Consider the following 27,364-nt stretch of genomic DNA (forward strand, 5'->3'; position numbering starts at 1 on the left):
ACATAGTGGTTAAGAGCATGTCTTCCAAAGCAAGAATGCCTAAATTCAAATTCCAGTTCTACCACTTATTAGCTGAGTGACTCTGGGAAAGTTACTTCTCAGCTTCCTCTTCTGTAAAATGAGGATAATAGTAATACTTTACACGGTCATTGCAAGCATTAAACTGTCTTAATACATGCAAAGTATTGTATACCCAGTACCTAGACAAGTGTCTGGCATGTAGTAGGTGACCAAGAAATATCCGATGGCTGACTGCATGAATGAATTCTTGATGCCTCCTGCCCCTTCCCTTTTTCCCTACATAGTTCTCCCTCAGGACTCTTCCTTCAGGAAGCTTTACCCTAACTGTTCCCTTGCCCACTGCCCAGGATTAAGTTGATTCTCCTGTTATGTGTGCTCACAGAATCCAGACTTCCTCCAATCCCTAATTGCTGGGTATAGCTATATATTTATGAGTGTGATCTTTGTAATAACAGGCCTAACTAAACTGCAAGCTTGGTGAGGGCAGGGCCTATGTCTGTCATATCAACTATGGGATCTCTGCTGCCTAGCTTAGTTCATGACATAATAGATACATAATAAATATTTATTGGCTGAATGACCCAAAAGCTTTGGCTCCTTTTTCTCTTAGAAATGCCAATTAAGAAACATAACTTGAAAAATTTAATAGTTGGCAACATATATTGAAAGGCAATTCAGATTGAAAGATGTTGCAGCTCTGCCTCCTCTCTAAGTTCAGGTTTTTTTGTTTTTGTTTTTGTTTTTGTTTTTTTATTGAAGCACAGGGAGAGATATATAAATTCAAACATTTTGGCTTTCACTCTTTAAATCTTGATCTATTCCCTGAGAGTATCATGTCCGCAAGAAACTGGCTGTCTTCCTCTTTGCTAATTCCTCGCATTATAATTGTATTCACCACAAAACAGCCTTCCCTCCTTACCTGTTTCTTAGCAACAAGGGCAATGTCGATCTCTATAGGACTAAGATTTTTATTATGACCTCAAATCAATCAGTTTTTCTAATAAAATAATTCATTAGAACTCACTACTAGCATAACTCCTAAATATTCTATCATTATTACAGACTTCTGATCAATTGAGAGTTATTGAACACTTACTATAAGAAAGCTACCTGCTTGGCTTGAAGATATTTTAAGTACTGCTTCAGAAGAAAGAGCAGAAGGCTATCGTTTCCTTTTATTCCCCTATCTGTAATTTTTCCTTCCTCTCATTGCTAGCCTGGTTTCTTATAACTCAGCAAAGACAAGGTGACACCTGTTATTAAAAAGGTCAAGAAGCCAAGACAAAACCATGGAAGCTAAGAGGCTCATGAACTCTTTTCTTAATTGGACACCCTGATTGTTACAAATAGCATAATCCATCCAAGCTCCAGGTGCCTTCAAGGCCCCTTCTGCTATATTAACTGTCATCTCCCTTTAATGTCCATGGATTGTCAGCATGGAACACGCTTGGCCTTCAGCAGGCTCCCTGTATTGGAGTGTACCATCTGAAGTAACAGAGGCATTTGTATCCCATGGAGGGGAGCAGTAGCAGCTTTATACAGGCCATGTGTAGCTATAAAAAGAGCACAGGGGCCTGTATCAGGAGTTCTGTTTCTGTGTCAGACAGGCTGGGTGACCTTGGATAAGTCCTTTGCCTCTCTTGGCCTGTTTCCTTATCTGTAAAATAGGTTTTTGGTGAGATTTGAAAGACAAAATAGTTGCCAAATTACTTTGAAATTTAGACTGTAAATCTATTAACATGCTTAAATTTAAACAGATACAAAGCCACATCTAGACCCTTACCAGGCATGTGAACATAGGTTAAGAGAAAGTAGATGGTGGAAGAAGAGACATTAGTTTTAAAACTTCAAAGGCCATTCCTAAATTGCTTTCCAAACACATTCTATATTTCTCCTCAAACCAGAGTTAACTCATATTGTAAAGCAATTTGTGTTTGACATAAATATATATAACCTCGTTTTACTTTTGGTCTCCAAATTATTTAATATATATTCCCTTCCTTAATCTGCAAGTAACTTGGTCCAACCCGAGCCCAGGCCCTAGCTTTGTAACTTATTATGTGGCCTTGGCCAAGCCACTTTCTCTGAGTCAGTTTTCTTATAAAAAAAGCGGGGGGGATGAATCTACTTGTACTCTTTACAGTTGTTGTGAGGATGAAATGATGGACTACACATACAACTCCTCAGCACAGTAGCTGATACGTGCCAGGCACTTACACAGACTTTTCCCTACTCCCTCCTCTTATAGGAAAGGTCTGGGGCCAGTTCTTGGCTCTGGATTCTATGGTTAGGTAGCTTAGACTCACAGTCTTTATGACGACCCAACTCAGTAGTCTTCAAATGACTGCTAGTGACACTATAAGACAGGGATCTTCAAGACCATTGAGAAATTGTTGGGCTAGACACCAGGAATAATTTCCTGGTTGTGAAAGTTCTTAGGTCTGGAATCCAAAGAAGAGAAGAGTTTTAATTTCTTACCTAGATAACTCTTAAAAACAGTGTGGACAGCCAGAATGTCCTGAAATTCATGACCCACTAACTTTTCTCCAGGTCCTAAAAAACATTGAGCCCTATATTCAGCACTACCTGGGGATGATCTCATTGAGTACTTACAAGACTTTTTGAGGTGGGGCTAACTAGTTCCATTTTCCATATGAGAAAACTGATGCCCAGAAAAAAACAAAACAAAACAAAACAAAATGGGCAAACTTAATCAGAGAGAGCTCCCACTCACCTTTAGTTGGGAATGAGTCAGAGTCCTCCATTTTTCCAAAGCCCAGCTCTCTGGGCTTCTCTGTGCTCTCTGAGTAACTACCTTTTACATGCTCTCATCTCCTCTAAGTCATTCTCTACTTTGCCTCTAGAGTCACCTCCCTAAGACATCCCCCCAACCTTATCACTCCTGTGCTTGGAAAAATAACTTGGCATATGTGCCTGTACAATTAAGTCCACTCTTTAGTGCGACATTCAAGGTCTTCCACAATATAGTTCCAACATACTTTTTTTAGATACATCTCTCACTTCTCTTTCCCATCCCACATATGAACCTTATGCTCCAGATGCCTTGACTTACCTGTCTTTTCCTTTCTATGTGTGTTATGCCCTCTCCTGGGAAGTCCATCCTCCCCAATAGTCTGGCAAATTCTCAGTCACTTTTTGAAACCCATTTACATCTTCTCTGCTCAGGTTACACCTTATCTATTCCTTTATTATGGCAGCACACTGCACTGTAATTAATGTTACCTTTCAGTCTCTCCTGCTCCTCAAAGGCAAGGACTTGTTTTTATTTATCTTCGCCTTCTCCAGTGCCTCCCGTAGTACTTCCTTCACTAACTGGCAGAGTTCAGTAACTAGAATGGATGATGGTGTAAAAGTGGAAATTCTCCAGTTTCAGGGAAGAGGTATCTCCAGGCACCATCCCCTAGGGAGAGCAGTAACTCAGTTACAGGGAGGTGATATCCCGGGGCACCGGCCCCAGGGAGAAGCGCAACATTCCAAAGAAAAGATGATAAAACTGCCTATTAGGCCCTGTTTGCTGGGAGTTCCCCTGAATACATTTATCTGTGTACAAAGAGTTAACAACTAACTTCTGCTTCTTGTAATCTATTCATTCAAAGATGTAAAAAAACCTTATAAGCAGCCTGCTCGGGAAGCTCGGGGCTGATCTCCTCTAACCCTGCATGGTAGAGAGTCAGTCGCCAGCCGGCTAATAAAGGCTCATAATTAATCTCACTTGTCTCCATGGGTCTCAGAATCATTCGCGCCACAACAATGGGTCTGAAGGAACGAAGTCACCCCTCCAACCCCCTCTCTTTAGTAGCTGCTCCCCACCTCTCTCCCACCTCTACTCCACCACACCCCATCTCCATCTGAATGCCAAAACCACTAGTTCCCAGGCAGCAGCCTGACCATTCAGCATCTCAAAACGAATTCCCCTTCAGGGTTTCTGCCAGTTGCAAAGTATCCACTAATTAGCAACTCCCGGTAACCTTTTGGGGGTGAGTAGGCGTGAGGTTCCCGGGAGAGGTGTATGTTGTCTCTTATCCCTCCAGTTGCCTCCTGGGGTATTTTCGCCCTATTTTTTCCGCGCACAAGATACACGAGTATCACCATTCCCTTGCACTCCTCCTAACCTTTGACTTAATTAGGTGACAAATTGATTTAAAGTGCGGCTGCCGGAAGAGAAACAGGCATTTCTCGCTTCGTCTTCTGGGACTTGTAGTCCTGCAGGCCCGCAGACTGCCTGGCTGGCCCTGGAGCTGTGGACTACAGCTCCCAGGCCTTCTCCGAGTCCCTACCGCACAGACTCAGAGCCCCATGCCCAGAGGAGGTGGTTACATTGTGTCTATTGTATCCCTCGACTTGTGTGTTTGTACCTTTCTCAGGACGTGAAATTTGAGTGAAAAGCATGGCAGAAGAGCAAGAAATAATGTGCAAATTGGAAAGCATTAAAGAGATCAGGTAAGTGTAATGTTATTAGTATTCCCTTAAGCTCCCCTCGAATCCCCCCCCCCCAAAATCCTCGGGCTGAAGGAGAGGGCTGAGTTACCTTGGAAAGTATCTATTGTTGGGCTACTTGGGGAGTTGGGGAAAGGAACCCATACACCACGGATTTCAGGGATGGGAAGGAGGCTGGGGAGAGTCGAAACAGACTAGTAGAGACACATAGAAACAGAGACTGATGGAGAGAGACCTCGCTAGATGTGGCTGAGAAAGCCATATGGAGACAAACCGCGCGCGCGTGCGTGTGTGTTGATCCCAAGACAGCTTTATTCTTCTTGAGATGGGAGTTGGGGATCGGCATTATTGAACTTGTTGTTGTTATTATTATTATTATTATTATTAATTATTATTCCAGTATTTGTTGGCTTCAAGGTATATTTACCTCCTTGCTGTTTAGGAGTTGAGATTTTTTTGCAGTCTCCCATTTAACTTCAGGATCGGGAGCTCCGGTGAGCCTTTTGAGAGCAGAGTCTAGCGCGTTGGGTCTGGTGGCGGCTGCCAGGGGATGCGGAGGAATCTCAGCAGGCCCCTGTTGGGAGGACGGCAAACGCTCGCGTGTGTATATTTTTTGCTTTCGCTCATTCGCCACTTGCTTCCTCCCCTATTCCGTGCTTGGGAAGGAGAATGGGAGCGATGGAGACGGGGGAGGAGGTCGCTGCATCACATAGTGGGATCGCAGCAGTTGCTCTGAGGCAGCAGAGGTGAAGGGCAGGCAAAGCAGGCAAAGTGGGAGTTGCCTGAACCCCCGACCCCTTCTTTACTCTGGAAGCGGCTTTGGCCAGGTGATGATGTTGTCCTTGCTCAGAACACAAGTGGGCTGCCAGGTCCTGCACCAGGCCTTCCTTCACCTGTCTTCTCTGTCAAAGCAGCCCCTCTCCCCTTGCCCCAGCTTCCACCCTCATTCTGAGTGTGGCATGGTTCCGGCTGTCTTCTTTTAGTGTTTTTCAGGAACCTGGAGAAAAAGAGGGGGAGGATATCAAGTGTGGCAATTTAAGACATAAGACTTTGACCAAGAGATTTAAATTAACACTTGAAGCGAATGCCTAGGATGAGACTCAACACATTATGGTGGTGGTGGGGAAGCACCTTGACATTTTTGTCCTTTGGAGGGTTTGCATCTTAACTTTTACAAGGGAGTAAAAGGAAGGGAACAAAGAGCTGGTGTTCCAAGCTCTTTGATTGACTATCTCTCATTTCAGCAAGAGTCTTCAGAGCTTTCAACACCTCCTTTACAACTTGGAAAATAGAGGCTCAGAAAATTTAAATAATTTTTCCAGAGCCAAACAGCTTGAAAATGTCAGATTTTGACAAGAACCCAGTCAATCTGTGGATAGGCTCTGGTCTTCCCACTCTATCCTATGGAAGGTCTGAGAAAAGGTCGAGAGATGGGGCATGTTTCAATTTTTTTTTCTGGAAAAATATCAGGAAATAGGGAGTGAGATACCTTGATACAGGAAAAGGCCAACTGTCATAATGACAATGCAGCTAATAAGAAGCTTAAGCGTGCAATCAGAGAGCCTAAACTTTGACTCTTACTGGACTTAAAGGAGCCCCTGCCCAATACTAAGAGAAGGAACATTTGGGAGCAAGGAGAAGTGATCTATCCCACTGGCGACCAAATAAGGGCTATGAATTTTACCCTCACCAGTGGTAAACCAGGCATTCCTACCACTACTAGCTGGGATAGGATCATCAGAGGCCTAGAGAGAGGGCTGAATTCCCACCCATAACCAGCAATTACAAGAAAACCCTCCCCGATGTGGATGTTAACCAGAGACCCTAGACTTCTATTGCCTCCCTTCCCTGCAAAAGGAGAATGTAAGAGGAAGCCTACACAAATGAAAGATTTAAAATATATCTAGTGTTGAAATTTAATCCAAAAAGATCACTTGCCATACCAAGATTATCAACTTAAATGACAAAAGTAAACAGATGCCAGCATTGAAATAACACAAATGTTAGAATTATCTGACAATGATTTTAAAGCAGTCATCCTTGAAATGCTTTGATAAGCAATTGTAACACACTTGAAACAAATTATAAAATAGAAAATTTCAACATATAAATGAAAAACATAAAGAAGAACCATATGGAAACTTGGGAACTTAAAAACAATAGCCAAAAAAACCCAAAAAACAAAAAAAAAACCCACAAACCTCTAAAAACTAAAATTTCACTCAACAGCAATATATAGGAGACAGAGGAAAGAATCAGAGAACTTAAACATAAAACAATAGAAGTCACCCAATCTGAATAACAGAGACATTAGATTCAAGAGAGACGGAGCATTGAACAGAGCCTCCAGACCTTTGGGTGTATTTACATTCATGTTAATAGTTATATTCATGCCAATAGAATCTCAGATAGAGAGATGGAAGAGGGTAGAACAGGAAAAGTACTTAAAGGAATAGTGGCTAAAAACTTCCCAAATTGAGCAAATAACACAAGCCTCCAGATTTAAGAAGCTAAACAAACACCATCAAGATAAGCCCAAAGAAATTCACTAAGACACATCATAGTCAACTTTCTGAAAACAAAAGGCAAAGAAAAGATCTTCAAAGCAGCCAAAGAGAAACAACGCCTTACCTATACCTTCAGAGGGGAAAAAAAAAATAGAATGACATGAGATTTCTTATCAGAAACTGACAGGGCCCTAAGAAGAAGTGGCACAACATTTTTCGAGTGCTAAAGAAAAAGAATCATCAGCCCAGAATTCTTATGTTCAGTGATATCTTTCAGTAATAGAGAGATAATCAAGACATTCATAGATGAAAGGAAATAGGGAATTTATCAGTAAGAGGTCTACCCTAAAAGAATGACTAAAGTAAGTTCTTAAAACAGAAAAGAAATGATAAGAAAAGGAACCTTGGAAGAAAGAACACAGTAAGCAAAAACATGGGCAAACACAACAGAATTTCTTTTCCTATTTAGTTGTCTGAATTATGTTTGATGATTGTATTAAAATTTATCATAGTCTCATAGTCTCAATGTATGTACAGGAAATATTTAGATTATTTCTGTTATAAATGGGAGTAAAGGGATGTAAAAGAGAGGTAAAGTTTCTGTATTTCACTTGAACTGGTAAAATGATGACATCAGAAGATGGTGATAAATTATGTATATATAATGTAATACTGAGATAAAACACTAAAGAAGCTATACAGAGATATGCACTCAAAAACATTATAGATAAACCAAATGGAATTTGAAAAACTGTCACCCACAGGAGAGCAGGGCAAAGACAACAGAAAAAAAAGCTAAAAACAGAAAACAAACAGGTAACAACAACAAAAACAGACTTACCCTTAAGATATCGATCATTTTGTTGAATATAAGTGGTTTAATTACACCAATTAAAAGACAGAGTAGATTTTAAAAACATAACTCGACTATATGCTGTCTACAAGAAGTGCACTTCAAATATAATGATCAATTAGGTTTAGAGTGAAAAGGATGGAAAAAGATGCCATGCAAACATTAATCAAAAGAAAGCAGGAATGGCTATATAATATCAGATAAAGCAGATTTCAGAGCAAAGAAAATATCCAGGGGCAGAGTGGGGCATTACATTAGAAAGAGTCAATCCACCAAGAAGACATAACAATTCTAGATGTATATATACCAAAAGTGATTTAAATTATCCTGCTTTTAACAATTTTACAATACTATACAAAGGTTACATCACTTGGTTTAAGAATTTTAAATGGAGAAAGTACTACAAATATGTACTTGATGTTCACATATGAATAGGTAAACATGTATAAGGGGTGAAGAGGCAAAGGAAGAGGTAGAAGGAACTGGAGAAAGGAACTAACATTTGTTGGACAGCTACTAATTTCAAAGCTCTTGGCTCATTTAATACTTAATTTTCCTAATGGAAGTCTATGGTTGGAATTATCCCCATTTTACAGATAAAGATACTGAGGTTCAGAGAGATTAGGTAACTTATCTATGGTAACATATCTAGGAAAGAGAATACGTCCTGCTATTCACGTGACATATGCATTTCAACAAATGCTGATAATCTGATTAACCGTTATTCACAGTTCTTCAACTGCTCTACTCCTAACCCCCTCAAAGGTATAAGTAGAGCCACCTATTTCTGTTTTTTAAAAAAAAATGATAATGCTATATCTGGGCTGAAGTATCAGGGATGACAGCAATGTCACCTAAAGATCCAATTAAGTCAAACTGAGAGCCAAACACATCCTCAGGCACAGGCCCAGAAATATATACATTCATACTCAATGCTCATGCACACCAATGGCAGAATTTGGAGTGAGAAATGTCTCAGGAACGGATTATTCTGCCACAGACCATTCCCCACTCCTGACTGTGACCACATGCCCAGCCTTGTCTTTCTTCCCAGTCCCAACCACATTCCAACCACATTCTAGTCCACATTCTAGACTTCATCCCACAAATCCCACACTGGTCTATTTTGTGCATCCATTCCTTAAGCTTTCAAGTGGTGATTAAGAAGCATGTGGGTATGTGGAAAGGGAAAGAGAAAAACAGAACAAAAGAAATAGAAAAGAGGGAAGAGAAGGAGAAGCCATGAGGCAGAGTAAGTAAGTGCAGCCACCACTAGATGAACCAGAGCCTCTCACCGTTTCCCAAACGCATACTAATGTCTCCTTAGCATGCACATACCATCCAGACACACACATTGAACACACCCATACCCTGATGCACACATATCCATACATAATGAGCTTCTCTCAAGAAAGGGAAAACTCATTTTGGAAATAAATATTATGGTACTGAGAACATGCTCTTAAGTATAAGCTTCTGACCTGGGTGCTCTATTTTTCTCTCTACACATTCTCCTGGGTGACCTGCTATACTCCCATGGCTTCACATATTATCTCTGAGGTTCCCAGTCTCTATCCCCTAACTTCTTTCCAAGCTTCAGCCTAATACATCCCACAGCTTACTAGGCTTGTCCATCTTGCTGTTCCACAGACATAACTCAAATTGGCCAACTCTTAAGACTTTGTCTCTCTTTGCCCCAATCCAGCTTCTCCCCCTAAACCTCTGATTTAATGTTATTTTCTGCACAGTGACCTCAGATTGAAACCTGAATGTCAATGTTTATTACCTTTTCTTTTTTATAACTGGCTTCTGATCAATTAGCAAGTCCTACTCTTTCTACTTTCAACATCTGACTCAAATTCCTTTCCCACTCTCCACCTCCGCACTGCCCCGTTTTAGACCTTCATCATGACTGGCCTGGATATTTGTAATGTTGTATCCATTTTCACCTATAGAATTACTTTTTTTTGTCTTTATTCTCTGTACCCCCATCTCCCAGGCCATTCACACTGCTATGAGAACCACCTTCCTGAAAAACTGGTGTTATTATATTATTCCTCAAACATACTTACTGACTTCCCATCGTCTATAGCAGTATTTTTTAAAACACAGGTCATGAACCATTGGTAGATCATGAAATGAATTAGTCAGTTGCTAGTAGTAGCAGTTTTAAAAAATATTTTTTAATAGAACAAAGTAAGATAGAAAATATTAGCACACATTACTTAAGAAATAGTAAGTATTCTTTGTGGAAACTTGTTTCAGTTATATCTGTGTATGTGTGTATTGAGTCACAATGTTAAATTCATTTCTCACTATAAGTCATTTCTTACTGTATGTCTATTGGACAGGCATTTGCCTACAATTGTTGCTATGGTATTCATGCCCCTCTCCCCTACGAGTCTGGCCCAGACTACCTTTCCAATCTTAACTGCTACTACTCCTTTTCATTCACTCTATTCTTTGTCCACATAGAAGTTCCTCACTGTTTCATAAATTTCCATTCCTCCAGGCCTTTGCCAATGATCCCTCATTCCATGGCTGTAAATCTTACTCATTCTTCAAGGAAGATCCAGAACAAACACTACCTCTTATTCGAAACCTTCTCAAATTCCCCAGTCCAAATGAAACACTACCCCTTTGGGCTCCTGCAGAGAGATTTATGATAGCACTCAAATTATTTCGTCTTATGATAAAGTTTTGAATTGACATGTGTCTCCTTCCTTCCTTCATTCAGTCATTGATGTAGCAGCTTCAGCAGGCTCCTTTGTCATCTGGCTTGAAAACACTCAGCGACAGTTCCCATAGAACAGCAAGTAACAGGACAGCTGGGACCCCCGGGACTTAGAGATGGACAGGTCAAGCCAAACAGTGATTACCATAGGAGAGAAAATGGAAAAGAGTTGACATTTGGTAGTGAGCTATAAGAAAGTCTTCAAGGTGAATTGTTCTAAGAAACCTGCTGTTTTGACAGTAGCTGATTTCTCAGATGAACAAATAAATATTAAATGGAAGAACATTTGGTATTTAGGAAGTATTCTCACCAGACTATAGGAGGAAGAAAAAGCTGTTTGTTTGTTTGTTTGTTTCCTTCATTCAGTGACATTTATCAAGCACTTGCTCTGGGCTATACACAAGGCTGGGATATTCTCTGGGGACCACTAAAATGAATTAGTCCTGTTCTCAAGGATCTTAAAATCAAAATGAATAGCTCTGATCTCTTTTCTGAGTTCCAGACTCACATATACAACTTCCCACTTAACCAGTCCCACTGGATGTATCACTGGCATCTCATACAGGCCTCAACAGAACTCTCAATTCCATATCACCCTGCCCCAAACATTCTCCTTTGTTAGCCTTCCCAAAGAGTTGTAAATGTCCCCCATCCCAAAATCTGGAATCAGCCTTCATCCCTCCTTTTCTCTGACCCCCTGCATCTGAAATATTAGGACAGTGATTATCAAACTTGAGTGTGCATTAGGGTTTACTGGGAGGACTGTCAAAACATAGGTTGCTGGGTTCCATCTCTAGAGTCTCTGATTCAGTAGATCTGGATGGGACCTGACCATTTGCATTTCTAACAAATTCCTAGGTAATCCTGTTGCTGATGGTTCAGGGATCACACTGGGGAAACCACTGCATTAGTAAAACCTGAAGGATTGTGCTTATATAATATATTATGGATCTGTCCACTTCTCACCATTCCCTTAGTTCATCAACAGATCTGAGCAGTTTTCCATCCATCTCCACTAGCCAGTGTCTTCACTTACTCTGCCCATCTTCAAATCCTACAGGTCCCAGCTGTCCTACTGCTTATTTAGTGAGTGTTGGGGCTAAGTCACTTCTGAAGCTGTATGACAGATGAGCCTGCCAAGTTTGTCCCAGGAATAGATGATCTATTGCCTTAGAACATTTCCTCTTCATTCTTCCTCTTCCACATTAGCCAGCAAAGAGCTACTGGAAAGAAGTTAGCCATCTGAATGTTTTTGTTTTGGCCCAGGACTCTGTCTGGAGAGGCTGTGGCCTAGGGATATCAGGAATCCTAGATCAATAGTTAAGTAGGACTCTGGCCCCAGTGATTGTGGGAAACCCTAAGGAAATATCCCATGTTTTTTCTAGGATTCTGTGGTCATACCAGCTGGGCATTAGCCTTTTGTGAGGATTTCATTAGGAAATTTTCCACATAAAATCAGGTCTTTAATGACTTGGATGCTTTCTTCATTTGTAGGGCCAAACATTCCACAGATTTCATTTCTTGGAATCATCCAGGAACTCTGCAAGGCTACACTGAGTCCTGCTCCTTAGGTAGAATTTCCAAGGTTCTAAGATGTACTATGATGCACCCTATTTCACTCTGAAAATTAGTAACTGACTCAGGACAAGGATTTGCCTCATTGTCTTTTTTTCCATGGCTTGAAATCCATCATATGAGAAAAGTTCCTTAGTATGGCTCAGCACATTTTATTTTTTTACTTCTTGGCTTTGTGATCTTGGGCAACTCATTTTACTTCTCTCAGCTTCAAATTTTTCATCTGTAAAAATGAAGCTAAACATATCTCATTCATATAGCCATGATTAGGATTACATTAACATGTAAAGTGCCTAGCACATTTGCTGGAATGTAGTAGACACTCCCTCACCCAAATAATAATAGATATTATTATTATTAAATAAAGCTTTTATTAACATACAATTTCTTCCCAGTTCATGGTACTTATAGACTCTTAATGAATGTTAACTGAATGAATGAAAGCCCCCTCCACCCCCATGATAGTGTTTTTCTTTCTCTGAGTCTACTGAAATTACAATCAGTACCCTGGACTTACCACCTGTTTGCATTCATTTTTATCCTCCAAATGTAATTGTTGAGTCCCACTGATAGCCAAAGCAGTGTGATAAATGATACGTGGTTTACAGAAAGAAATATGGTATAGTGCCAGTCTCTAGAAAGCTCTTTTCAAATTGCTTCATGTGTGAAATATGGTATAGTGCCAGTCTCTAGAAGGCTCTTTTCAAATTGCTTCATGTGCGAGACTATACATCTAGAAGACCCAGATGACCATAGCTGCATGTTCTTGGGCTAGTTCCTTTTCCATTCCGGACATTTATTTCTTCATCTCTAAAATGAAGAAGATGGATTTTATTGGTGGCTTGGAAATAATGTTCTGAGGAGCCCTGGTAGTACCAGGGAGGTATATCAAGGGCCACTTTGGTAGAGTCATCTGGGGTTGGATTTGAAGAGAGAATAAAGATTCTAGGGGTCCCACTTACTCTTCAACCATAACAGTTATGATCTGATCTATTTTCTAAATTGAATCAAAATTATTATATTCGAAGGAAGGGATCTTCTCATTCATTGCCTACAGGATCCATCACACTGTTAGGTAAATAGTACTTGCTTAATAATTTTTTTTTTTATTTTTGGTCTCCTCGATTGATAAAAAAATGTAAAGAGAAGGAATCTAGTGTGTGTATATGTGCATTTAAGCAGTGGCTGGCATGATGCCCACTCTATAGATCTGGGAAAGGAAGGAGCTTTTACTTAATCTTAGCCCAAACTACCCAGTTGCTAGGCAGAGCATGGAAGGTTGGGCATTAGATATTAAGCCTGAAGAGCACAGTAAAGGCAATTAACCACAAGAGCAACATTTCCTTATTTCTCTTTTTCATTATTAAACTTCTTTCCATTCCTCTTGAGAATGTCAATTGAGTAACTCTATTAAAAATCTATTTCCTCTGCACAAGCCTTTTGACAAGTCATTTATTGTCCTGGGAAAACAAGAGCAGAGGAGTAGAAAGAGCTTAAAGTTTGGATTCAAACAGTGTTGTGGGTTTAGATTTAATTCTGTGTACTAAGAAGCCATTAGAGGATATATTTTTAAAAGCTTTATTGAGTTGTAATAACATACCATAGAAACCATCCATTTTATGTGTACAATTCACTGACTTTTCATGAATTTACAGAGTTGTGCAACTATCACCATCGTACAGTTTTGGAACATTTCCATCATTCTGAAAGAGCCCTCATGCCCAGTCTCAGTCATTCTCTCTTGTTCCCCCAAAGCTTCAGGCAACCAACAATATACTTTCTGTCTCTACAGATTTGCCTGTTCAAGACGCTGCATATAACAGCATACTGTTTTGAGGCTCATACACATTGTAGCATATATCAGTATTTATTTCCTTTTAATTGACCAAGAATATTCATAGAATGGGTATACTACATTTTGTTTATTCACTTACCAGTTGACAGACATTTGAGATGTTTCCACCTTTTGGCTCTTTACAAATAATGCTGCTCTGAACATTCGCATGTAAGTCTTCGTATGGAAATATGTTTTCATTTCTCCTGGTTAGATTTCTAGGATTGGAATTTCTGCGTAATATGATAAACATGCATATATCTTTTTAAGTCACTGCAAAACTGTTCTCCAAAGTGATGATGCCAATTTCTATCCCCAGAAGCAGAATAAGAAGGTTTCAGTGTCTCTGTATCTTCAACATTTCTTGTCGTGGTTCTAAAAAGGATATTGCCACCCAAGTGGTGTGAAGTGGTAGTTCTTAGTAGTTCATTGTAGTTTTAACTTGCATTTCCCTAATGACTAATCCTATTGAGCATCTTCTTCATGAATTTGCCACCCACTTATCGTCTTGGCGAAGTGTCTATTCAAATCTTTTTCCCATTTATCAATCAGACTGTTTTGTTTACTTATTGTGAATTTTGAGTGATCTTTATATGTTTGGGATACAAGTCCTTCATCAGTTACACATGCTTTGAAAAGATGTTTTCCCAGTCTGTGATTTGTCTTTCCATTCTCTTAAGGTGCCTTTTGAATTGCAGTTTTTAATATTAATGAAGTCCAATTCATCAGTATTTTTTTGTGGAGTGAATTTTATATTGTCTGAAAGAAATCTTTGCCCAAGCTAAAGTCACAAAGATTTTCTCCCATGTTTTCTTCCAGAAATTTTATTTTTAGCTTTTAAACATAGGCCTATGATCCATTTCTACTTAGTTTTTGCATATGATGCAAAGTATAGGCTGAAGTTTATTTATTTATTTTTGCACATGGATATACAACTGTCTCAGTACCATTTGGTGAAAAGGTCATCCTTTCTCCACAGCATTGCTTTTGCACCCTAATGCACCTTTGTCAAAAATCAGTTGTTTGTATTTTGCGGGCTTATTTCTGGACTCTATCCTGCGCCATGGGTCTACTTGTGTATCTTTATGCCAATGCTTTACTGTTTTGATTACTGCAGCTATATAATAATTCTTGAAATCAGGTAATGTGGGTTTCCCCGCTTCGTAATTCTCTGCAGAGTTGTTTTGGCTATTCCAGGCTCTTTGCATTACTGTATGAATTTTAGAAACCAGTATCGATTCCTATCTCCCAAAAAAGCATGCTGAGATTTTGATAGGATTACATTGGTTGTATCGATTAATTTGTTGAATTTCACCAATGTTTAAAATAATGTTTTCCTGTTCTAGGATCCAATCAATGATACCACACTTTATTCAGCCAGTTTTCTTTTGAATAGTATTAGCATAGTGTATGTTATTCCATCCTTTTACTTGTTTCTTTATATTTAAAGTGAGATTCTTATAGGCAGCCCATAGTCTTATTTTTGTTTTCTTTTGTTTTGTTTTTAAATCCAGTTTATCCGCTTTCGAAATGTATATATATATATATTTTTTATTTATTTTTATGGTGACATTGGTTAATGAAATCAAATAAGTTTCAGCTGTACACTTTAACAGTAAGGCATGCATATATATGTATATATTTACACTGTGTTTACCTCCCATAGTTAGATTTCTTTCTATCACCATATATTTGACCCACTGTACCCCATCTAACTACCCCCTCCCCGCAACTCCTACCCTCTGGTAACCACTAGTCTATAGTCCATGTCCATGAATCTCTGTTTGTTTGTCCTACTCATTTGTTGCTTTTAGGTTTAAATACCACATATAAGTGATATCATGTGATTTTCCACTTTTTCTGTCTGGCTCATTTTCCTTAGCATGACTATCTTGAGGTCTATCCATGTTGTTAAAAATGGTAATATTTTATCTCTTCTTATGGCTGAATAATATTCCAGTGTGTGTGTGTATGTGTGTGTGTGTGTGTGTGTGTGTGTACCACAACTTCTTTAGCCAGTCATCTATCGTAGGACACTTCGGTTGTTTCCATGTCCTGGGCTCTGTGAAATAATGCTGCTATGAACATTGATGTGCAAGTATCTTTTCGGATATGGGTTTTCAAGTCTTTGGGGTAAATACCCAGTAGAGGGGTTGCTGGATCATATGGTAGATCGATTCTTAGTTTTTTGAGGAACCTCCATACTGTTTTCCATAGTGGCTGTACCAATTTGTAGTCCCACCAGCAGTGTATAAGGGTTCCTTTTCTCCACATCCTCTCCAACATTTGTTATTACTTGTCCTGTTGATTTTAGCTATTCTAACAGGTGTGAGATGGTATCTCATTGTGATTTTGATTTGCATTTCCCTAATAGCTAGCGATGTTTAGCATCTCTTCAAATGTTTGTTGGCCATTTGTATGTCCTCTAGGGAGAAGTGTCTGTTCAGGTCCTCTGCCCATTTTTTGATTGGATCATTTGATTTTTGTTGTTATTGAGTTGTATAAGTTCTTTGTATATTTTGAATATTGGGCCCTTATCAGAGACATTGCTTGCAAATATATTTTCCCATTTGGATGATTGTCTCTTTAGCTTGTTGACGATTTCTTTTGCTGAGCAGAAGCTTTTTAGTTTGATATAGTCCCATTCATTTATTTTGCCTTTAACTTCGCTTGCCTTTTAGGTCAAATTCATAAAATCCTCTTTAAGTTCAAGGTCCTTGAGTTTAGTTCCTATGTTTTCTTCTATGCATTTTGCTGTTTCAAGTCTTATATTTAGGTCCTTAATCCATTTGGAATTACTTTTGGTGTGTGGTGATAGATAACAGTATAGTTTCATTCTTTTGCAGGTGGCTTTCCAGTTTTCCCAGCACCATTTATGGAAGAGGCTTTCCTTTCTCTACTGTATGTTTTTGGCTTTTTTCTCGAAATCATTTGCCCATATAAACATGGGTTTACTTTTGGACTCCCGATTCTGTTCCACTGGTCCGTGTTTCTGTTTTTCTGTCAATACCATGACACTTTGATTACTGTTACTTTGTAGTATAATTTGAAGTCAGGCAGAGTGATGCCTCCAGCCTCGTTCTTTTTTCTCAGGATGGCTCTGGCAATTCTGGGACGTTTGTACTTCCATATGACTCTGATGATTTTTTGTTCTATTTCTTTAAAAAATGCCAAGGGAATTTTGATGGGGATTGCTTTAAATCTGTATAATGCTTTAAGTAATAAGGTCATTTTAACTATGTTGATTCTTCCAATCCAAGAACATGGAATATCTTTCCATTTTTTTGTAACTTCTTCAATTTCTTTTAATAGGGTCCTATAGTTTTCATTATATAGGTCCTTCACATGTTTTGTTAAATTTATTACTAGATATTTTATCTTTTTCTTGCAATAGCAAAAGGAATTATATTTTCCAGTTCTTTTTCTGACATTTCATTGTTAGAGTATAGGAATGCTATGGATTTTTGGACATTGATTTTGTGTCCAGAAACTTTACTGTATTTGCTTCTTGTTTCTAGTAAGTATTCCTGTGAGGTCTTTAGGGTTTTCTATATAGAGAATCAGGTCATCCCCAAAGAATGACAGTTCAACTTCTTTGTTTCCTATTTGGATTTCTTTTATACCTTTCTCTTGTCTTATTGCACTTGCTAGGACGTCCAATGTTATATTGAGTAACAGTGGCGATAGTGGACAGCCTTGCCTTGTTCCTGATCTTAGAGGAAAGTTTTCTAGTTTTTCACCGTTAAGTATAATGTTGGCTGAGGGTTTGTCATATATAGCCTTTATTATGTTAAGGTACTTTCCTTTTATACAGATTTTGTTGGTGTTTTGATCATAAATGGATGCTGTATCTTGTTGAAAGCTTTTTCTGCATCTATTGATATGATCATATGATTTTATTTTTTAATTTATGTGGTGTATCACATTAGTTACTTTAAGTATGTTGAACCATCCCTGTGCTCCTGAGATGAAGCCAACTTGATCGTAGTGTATAATCTTTTTAATATGTTGCTGTATTCAGTTCGCCAGTATCGTATTTAGGATTTTTGCATCTGTGTTCATGAGAGAGATTGGTCCATAGTTTTCTTTTTTGTTTGTTATCATTACCAGGTTTTGGTATCAGTGTAATATTGGCCTCATAAAATGTGTTGGGAAGTATTGTCTCCTCCTTGATTTTTCAGAAGAATTTGAGGGGAATAGCTATTAAATGTTCTTTGAATGTTTGGTAGAATTCACTGGTGAAGCCATCTGGTACCTGGACTTTTACTTTTTAGTAGGTTTTTGAAAATTGTATTTTTCTAAGTACTGCTCCATTTCTTTAGGTTATTAAATTTGGTCTTATATACTTTTTCATAGTATTCTTGTATGATCCTCTGTATTTCTACGGTGTCTGTCATAATTTACCCTCTTCCATCCTTGATTTTGTTTATTTGTGTTCTTTCTCTTTTTTCTTTAGTGAGTCTAACCAGAGGTTTGTCAATTTTATTAACTTTCTCAAAGAACCAGGTCTTTGTTGCATTTATTTTTTCTATTGTTTTTTGTTTTCAGTTTCCTTTAATTTTGCTCTAATTTTGGTTATTTCTTTCCTTCTGCTGACTTTAGGCTTCAGTTGTTCTTCCTTCTCTGGATTTTTAAGGTGAAGCATTGTTTTTTATTTGGGCTCATTCTTATTTTTGGAGATAGGCCTGTAATGATACAAACTTTCCTCTTATGACTGCTTTTTCCGTGTCACAAAGTTTTTGATATAGTGTATTATCATTATCTTTCATTTCTATGTATCTCTTGATCTCTCTTTTTATTTCTTCTCTGACCAAGTGATTCTTCAATAGCATGTTGTTTAAGTTCCATGTGTTTGTGATTCTTCCTGCTTTCTTTTTCAGTTGATCTCTAGTTTCAAAGAATTATGATCAGAGAATACGGTTGGCATGATTTCAGGCTATCTCTGTGTCCCAGTATATGATCGATTCTTGAGAATGTTTTATATGCACTAGACAAGAATGTGTAAGCAGCTGTTTTGGGATTGAAGGCTCTGTAAATGTCAATTATGTCCAGTTGGTCTAATGTGTCATTTAAGGATGTTATTTCCTTTTTGATTTTCTCTTTTGATGATCTGTCCATATCTGACAGTGGCGTATTTAGGCCCCCTATTATGATAGTGTTTTGATCTGTTTCTCTCTTTAGTTCTGTTAGTAATTGCTTTACATATTTCAGGGCTCCCTGATTGGGAGCATAGATATTAATAAGTGTTATGTCTTCTTGGTGCATGATTCTCTTTATCATTATGATGTGTCCTGCATTATCTTTCTTTACATTTTTTATTTCAAAGTCTATTTCATCTGATATTAGCACTGCTACTCCTTCTTTTCTCCAAATGCAATTTTCTTGAAATATCATTTTCCATCTTTTCACTTTGAGTCTATATTTGTCTTCGGAGCTGAGATGTGTCTCCTGAAGGCAGCATATGGTTGAGTTTTGTTTTTTGATCCCTTCTGCAACTCTGTGCCTTTTTATTGGTGAGTTCAGTCCCTTTACATTTAGGGTGATTATTGAAATATGAGGTCTTCTTATAACCATTTTATCTTTTGCTTTCTGGTAGCTCAGTGTTTCCATTGCTTCCTTGTCCTTGTGTTTGTGTTTTCTTCCTTTTGGTTTGCTTCTGAGAGTTTTCTCTCTGGTCCGTCTCGTTTTATGTTATATACTTCAGTTCTGAATCTTTGGTGTGTGGTTACCATTACGAATGTGTAAAAGAAAGTTATATATATACAGTCGCCCATTTTCTTCTGCGTGTGCCTTATCTCCATTCTCCTTTATGAATTTGGATCTTTGAATCCTCCCCTTTTCAGTCATTGTTGTCTCAATTTGTCCCTATGTATGCTGAACGTGCATTACTATTTTTCTATAGCAATTCTCTTCTTATTGTTTAAACTTATAATGCCCTGTTCTTAGTAATGAACTATTTGCCTGAAGTCACCTTACTCCTAGTTATGTATTTTTTTTTTGTCATTTTGTTTTAGGTGAGATGACCCCTTTCATTATTTCCTGTATTGCAAGCCTTGTAGTGTAGAATACCCTCAATTTTTGTATGTCTGGAAAGTTCTTTATTTCTCCTTCATATCTAAAAGTGAGTTTAGCTGGATACATTATTCTAGGATGATATTTCCTTTCTCTTAAAAGTTTGAATATTTGATTCCACTCATTCCTGGCTTGTAAGGTTTGTGAGAAGTCTGACGATAGTCTAATGGGTTTTCCTTTATACGTTACCATATTTTTCTCCCTGGCTGCCTTGAGAATTCTATCTTTGTCCTTCATTTTTGATAACTTTAATAAAATGTGTCTTGGTGAAGGCCTTTTGGGGTTGAGATAATTGTGTGTTCTGTTGACTTCTTGAATTCCAAGCTCTAGTTCATTCCTTTGACTTGGGAAATTCTCAACTATTTGTCTGAAAATGCTTTCTAGTCCCTGCTCCTTTTCCTCACCTTTGATAATGTCCATTATTCTTATGTTTCCTCTCCTGATGGTATCGGCTAGTTCTTGTATTTCTCTTTCATTATTTTTTATTCTTTGGTTTCTCTCTTCTGATTTATTTTTAGTTTTCTGTCATAAATATCACTGATCATTTTTTCCATTTTGTCGACTCTATTTCACAAGCTTGCTATTTCATCATTCAACTCTTGCAGTGTGTGTGTGATGTGTGTGTGTGTGTTTCATCTCTGAAGAGATCCTATTCTATTTTTTAGGGGTTTCTTCTCCTTGCTCAAGAACTCATCCCTAGTTTTGTTGTTTTTTTTTTTTTTAATTTCTGAAACCCAACATTTGATGCTGGCTAGATTTTGGAACTCACTGAGTTTTTTCAGAAGTACCATCCTGAATTCTCTGTCATTTAAGTCACTTATTTCTATGTCTGTAAGCTTATTTTCTGGAGATTTTTCTCTTTCTTTCTGAGATGCCTTGTCACTTTGGTTGTTCATGGTGTTTAATGGAATTTTCCTCCGCCTGGGCATTAATGGAAATGTATTCTGCTTTTTTTCCCAGCAAGAGGACTTATTATATAAAGATCTCTATTCAGTCTATTGCAAAGTAGGCGCTTTTCTTTTGTTTTCCAGTAGTTGGAGTCTAAGCCTCTTGGATCCCTGCTTTGTATAATGCTTTAATAATGCCTTTTTATTTTCTTGTAGATATTTAATCATGCTCACTACTCTCAGTCTCATTCCCTGTCAGTGTTAACAACAGTTTCGGTAGCACTTGCTCAGATTCCCCTGGGGCTCCGCCATGTTTGTTCTTAGAGGATATGGAGGGAGGGGCACTCTGGGTTGGGGTTGGGTGTTGCGGTTCAGCCTCAGTTTTGCAACCATGGCTGGTAAAAATCAACTGTTGTTTCTCTGCTGTCCTGCTTCTCTGTCTTCTGCCCTGCTGACTGTACCCTGCCGCTGGCCATGTGGAGCTGATAACTCTCCCAGGTAGGGCTGTTCAGGGAACTCGCCGCACCTTCCTCCCTCCTCCTCCACCTACAGGAAGTTCTGACAGCTTCAAGAGGTAGCTTCTTTATTTCTCCCAGTCCACCGCCCGACTCCCAGAGTTCTGACCTATGGTAGCTCTTATGTGCAGATCCCATGCTCAGAGGTGCTGGTGTGCAGTTTGTGTGTGTGTTTTTGTTGAATTTTAGATGTTTAGCTTATTGTTGTTTCAAGGGGAGAGATCTGGGGATGTCTCTCACTCCACCATGTTTCTCCAAACTCCCTAGACCATTTATGTTTAATGTGCTTGTTGATATGGTCAGGTTTATATCTACCACCTTGTTGTTTTTCATTGATCCCATCTGTTTGTTTGTTTGTTTGTTTTCGTTGTTTTTGTTGTTCCTTTTTCTGTCTCTTCTTGCCTTCTTTTGAATTAAGTATATTTTATGGTTCCATTTAATCTCTTTGTCTAACTTAGCTATTATTCTGTTTTATTTTAGTGGTTACTTTAGGGTCTATAATATACATCTTTAACTTGTCATACTTTATCTTAAGTTGTTCTCGTACTTCTACAAATATAGGGTAGGAAACTTACAACATTATACTTTTATTTCTCCTTTTCTGGCCTCTGCTATTACATTGATGTACTCTTTGGTTTAAACTTTCGATGATCTTTTTAAAGTAATTTAAATAATGAGAAAAAAGTAATTATATTTTTCCATGTTAGGCACTCTATATCCTTCTGCTATCATTTTCTTGCTGCTTGAAGGATGTCCTTTAACATTTATTGTAGAGCAGGTTTTCTGGTGATGTAGCATTCCAGCTTTGAAAAAGCCTTTATTTCACCTTTGTTTATAAAAGTTAATTTTCACCGTGTAATAAATTGTATATTGGCAGCTGTTTTTTTGTTGTTTGTTTGTTTTTTGTTTTTTGTTTTTTGTTTTTACTTAGTACTTTAAAAATGATGTACCACTGTTATCTTGCTTCCATTGTTTTTTGTTCCTGTGTATGTAATGTGCCTTTTTTCCTCTGGTTGCTGTTAAGATTTTCTCTTTACCATTGGTTTTGAGTAATTCAATTGTGATATGACTTGGTGTAGTTTTATTCTTGCTTCCTGTGCTTGAGGTTTGTTGAACTTTTTGGTTTGGTGCATGTATAGTTTTCATCAAATTCGAAACTTTTTGGTGATTAATTTTTCAAATATTTTTATTTTCTCCCTCCTTGGTATCCAGTTACTTATATTTTAACCACTTGAAGTTGTCCCACAATTTACTGATGCAATTTATTAAAATCTTTTTTTTTTTTTTTGTACATATATCATTTGGGAAATTTTTTTGTTGCCATGTCTCATGTTCACTAATCTTTTCTCCTTTAATTTTCTAAATTAACTGATGTGATTTTCATCTTAGACATTTTAGTTTTCATCTCTAGATATTATATTTGTTTTTTCTTTTTGTTTTCGTCTCTTCTATGTGTCTACTTGATGAGGCCAGTATTTCCTCAAAATTTGTGAACATATGTAATGCATTTATAATAACTATTATTATCCGTGGCTTCTAATTCTATCAACCATGTCATCTTTGGTCAGTTTTGATATATTATTCTCAATGTTATGGGTTGCATTTTCCTGCTTAACTGCATACCTGACAAGGTTTGATTGGATGCTAGACACTGTGAATTTTATCTTGATGATATTTCATATTTTTACATTCTTTTAAATATTCTCCAGCTTACTTCTGGCATGTAATTAAGACACTTAGAATCAGTTCTATCATTCTGGGCTTTGCTTTTCAGCTTAGTTAAGTGAGAACATAGCAGCATTTAGAATAAGGCTCATTTACCCGAGTAGTGATGCCAAACTTTTTCATTGGACTTTAATGCTTTATGAATTGTGAAGTTTTTCCACTTTGGCTATTTGGATGAGTCACTATACCCTGCCCTGTGCAGGCTCTGATCACTGTTCCCTCTAATCCTTTTTGTGTAGTTCTTTCCCCAGTTTGGGATGGTTTCCTTACATACATGTGCTGGTCAATACTTAACTGAATGTTTACAGAAGATCCTCTGAAGCTTACAGCATTCTCTCTCTACAGGTCTCCCCCCTCTAAAGCTTGTTCCAGCAAAATCTAGATGCCTTGGCTTCCCCAGACTCATAACTCCATTTCCTCATTTGAGGTAGACTGCCAGGCTCTGTCTGAGATACCCGTCCTTACTCTACAGCCTAGATTATTTCTCTAGTCAGAAAATTGGGGCAATGTTTAGGCTCATCTAAACCTTTTCATCTCTCAAAGATCACTGACCTTATTTGCCTGATGTCTAATGACTTGAGCACTATTGTTTCATGGTTTGTATGGTGTTTTTGTTTTGTTTTAATTATTTTGCATGAGAGGGTAAGTTCGGTCCTTGTTTTTATCAGAAGTGGAAGTCAAAGTTATTCCCCAAATTTGGCTTCAAATATCAGATTTTACCATTTAAGACACATATTTTATATTTTAAAAATATAAAGTCATGGTGTATCTTAACTACAGTACTACCTTTTAGTAGCTGTTGGCCAAGAGGCAATTGTATTATTATCAATGCATGAACAATGAGAAGTTGGCCATGGCCATTCATAATTATCATTCTTTTAATTTACTCATGTGCATGATTGCCACTGTATGTGTTTAGTTTAATTGTCATTTAAAATGTCTTCCAAAATATTTCATCATGGTTCTCCCTTGGAATGAAAAGTTATTGTGTAGGAAGGAATGACTCAGACTAGAAACTTCAGATAAAAATAGTGTCTTAAATAAGTCTACAAGAGCTCTTTCAACAAGTATTAAATTGACATTTAAATAATAAGAAAACATTTTGTCATAATTGGTAGCATTTTCTCAGTAGTGGATGAAATAATGTGTACCTTATGTTCAATGGCATCTTAAATTAAATTTAATACAGTAACCAATTAACCAGCATATTGGTAAAGCTAATCCAACTGGATTCCAAAATAGCATTGGTTAAAACAAGAAAGAAGATCATTTTATTCCCACATTATCAGTCTTGGAAAAAGCTACTTGTGGTTTGTATGGTTACTCAGTGTTGGGACTCAGGCTCTTTTATGTTGTTGCTTCACAATGTACAGGGTGTTACTTTCATCTTTATGATTTAAGATGGCTAAATGTTGTGTACACATTTTAGGCAGTGGGAAGAAGGCAAAGAGGGAGGGAATAGCATGCTTCTTCCATGTAGAGTCACAACCTAGAAGTTGTACATATCACATGTGTTGTCATCCCATTGGCCAGAACATTGTCACATGGCCACAAATAGCTGCAAAGGAGATGGGAAAATATAGTCCTTATTCCAAGCATCACACACACACACAGATTAAAATCAGATGTTCTATTACTGTCAAAGGAGGGGAGAATGAATTTGGGGAGACAAAGGACATTCATGTTCTGTGACCCTAGGGTTTTCAAATTGTTGGAGCTGCCTATAGATGGAATTAATTGTCTAGAGAAGTAGTGAGAGCTCCATGACAAGTTGTTCAAAGAAGGCCTAATTGAACATTTGGCAGTGATGTTATAGAGGGCAGTGGTTGGAGAAGGAACAATAGATACCTGTGAAAGTATTTCCCAGCCTAGAGATTCACATTTGCTCAGGTCATACCCATTGGTCTGGCAGTCCCTGGAACAACTCGTTCCATGTTTTATTTCACTGCAGATGCCTAAATAAATACAGAGATCCTTAGATAAATTTCTCATTTAACCCCCAGAGATCAGAGATGCGGCAGCGGGGGCCAGAGCTGCAGTAATTGGGCGATCTTAGAGATCTTGAGATAGAGCTACTAGGTGAGTTGGGCAGAGGTTATCTAAGAGAAAGATGATACCAGCTCAGGGTGCACTCCGTTAATAGGTGTCCATCTGGGTGGATCCCCTAAGCTTCCCCATTGCTCCTGCTTTTTGAGTATAAACACAGATATATGAGCCCACATGTACTACTGTAGTGTGAACTGGTGTAGCCATCCTACAGAGCAAATTGTCACTGCTTAGATGAAATAAAAATATGCATTACCTGTGTCCCAGAATTCCCACTCCTGGGATACAGCTCCCTAAATTTACTCTGAAAGGTACAAGGATATTCATTGAAGTGGTGTTTGTGGAGGGGAGAAATGAAAGCAAAGTGAGAGTCTGTCCTTGGAAGAGTGGACAGGTAAAATGTGGTAGACGACCACACTTAGAAGCAAGTAATCTTGAATCATAACATCAGAGTGTTACTTAAAAACTATATATTATCGTTTGTTTATACTGTGTATGTGTGTATAGAATTAGTCTGCTTAGTCCACCACAACAAAAGTCCTCATCCTGGCTTTAATAGCAGACATTTATATTCTCACAATCCTGGAGGCTAGACATCTATGGTATAGGCGCCAGCAATTTTTATTTCTGGTAAGGGCTCTTCCTGTTTTGTAGATGGCTGCCTCTTTCCTGTGTCCTCACAAGGCTTTTTTTTTTTCTTTTCTGATGTGGAAAAAGAAAGAGCTCACATGTCTCTTCCTCTTCTTATATGTGAACCAATATTATCATATTAGGACCCCACTATGATGACCTCTTTTATCTTTAGACCTTCCTAAAAATCCTCTCTCTAAATATAGTGGAGATTAGGGCTTAAATATATGTATTTTAGGAGAGCATAATGCATTCTCTAACATTCAACCCTATGCCCCCCAATACATGTCCTTCTCACATGCAAAATTCATTCATCCCATCCCAACAACCCCAAATGTCTTAACCCATTAGAGCATCAGTGTCCAGTACAAAGTCTCATCTTAATATCATCTAAATTAGGTTGGGGTGAGACTTTAGGAATGATTCATCCAGAGGCAAAATTCCTTTTCAGCTATGAAACTAGACAGATAATCTGCTTCCTATGTATAATGATAAGACAGGCATAGGATAGACATTCCATTTTTAAAAGGGAGAAATCAGAAAGAGGTAGGGATGACAGGTCCCAAGCAAGTTCAGAACCTAGCAAGGCAAACTCTATTAGATTTTAGTGGCTCAAAAGTAATCTTCTTTGCAACAGAAATTGAGTAAGACGCAAATAAATGGAAAGATATATCATGCTCATGGATAGGGAGATTTAACGTCATTAAAATGTCCATACTGCCCAAAGCAATCTATAGATTCCATGCAATCCCTATCAAAATGCCAATGGCATTTTTCACAGAACTAAAACAAGTAATCCTAAAATTTAAATAGAACTGCAAAAGACTCCGAATAGCCAAAGCAATCTTGAGAAAGAACAAAGTTGGAGGCGTTACACTACCTGATATCAAATTATACTACAAAGCTACAGTAATGAAACAGCATGGTACTAGTACAAAAACAGACAGATCAATGGAACAGAATAGAGAGCCCAGAAATAAACTCATGTTTATACGGTCAGTTGATCTATGACAAAGGAGACAAAAATATTTAATGGGGTAAAGACAGTCTCTTCAACAAATGGTATTGAGAAAAATGGATAGATACTTGCAAAAAAAAACTAATTTAATTTTTTACACCATATACAAAAACAAACTTTGAAAATGGATTAAAGACTTAATGTAAGGTCTGAAACCACAAAAACTTCCTAGAAGAAACAGGTAGTAAACCTCTGAAATTGTTCTTAGCAATATATATATATATATATATATATATATATATATATACATATATATATATATATATATATATATTTTTGATTTGATTCTGTCAAGGAAACAACAGAAATTATAAATAAATGGGAATACATAAACTAAAAGTTTTGCACAGCAAAGGAAACTATCAACAAAACAAAGACAACCTTACTGAACGTGAGAAGATATTTTCCATGATACATCTGATAAGGGATTAATATTCAAAATTTATGTTGAACTCATATAACTCAGCACCAAAAAAAAATCCAATTAAA

At 37.8% G+C, this 27,364-nt stretch overlaps 1 protein-coding gene across 3 annotated transcripts in view; it reads left to right on the forward strand.

The window, feature by feature from the left end:
* The window catches only part of ZC4H2 (zinc finger C4H2-type containing), a 71,252-nt gene that overhangs the window by 27,039 nt on the left and 16,849 nt on the right, over positions 1-27,364 (forward strand). For 2 of the 3 annotated variants that reach the window (XM_039850271.1, XM_039850273.1), the window contains exon 2: positions 4,407-4,482. In XM_039850271.1, the coding sequence (XP_039706205.1) occupies positions 4,430-4,482 (53 nt within the window). In that variant the 5' untranslated portion in view covers positions 4,407-4,429. Of the gene's footprint in view, positions 1-4,295; positions 4,483-27,364 lie in introns of those variants that run through there. The other variant, XM_039850270.1, reaches the window with a different exon arrangement.

The sequence above is a fragment of the Pteropus medius genome, unplaced genomic scaffold, assembly GCF_902729225.1.
Source record: "Pteropus medius unplaced genomic scaffold, Ma_sr-lr_union100, whole genome shotgun sequence".
Taxonomy (NCBI): Eukaryota; Metazoa; Chordata; class Mammalia; order Chiroptera; family Pteropodidae; genus Pteropus; species Pteropus medius.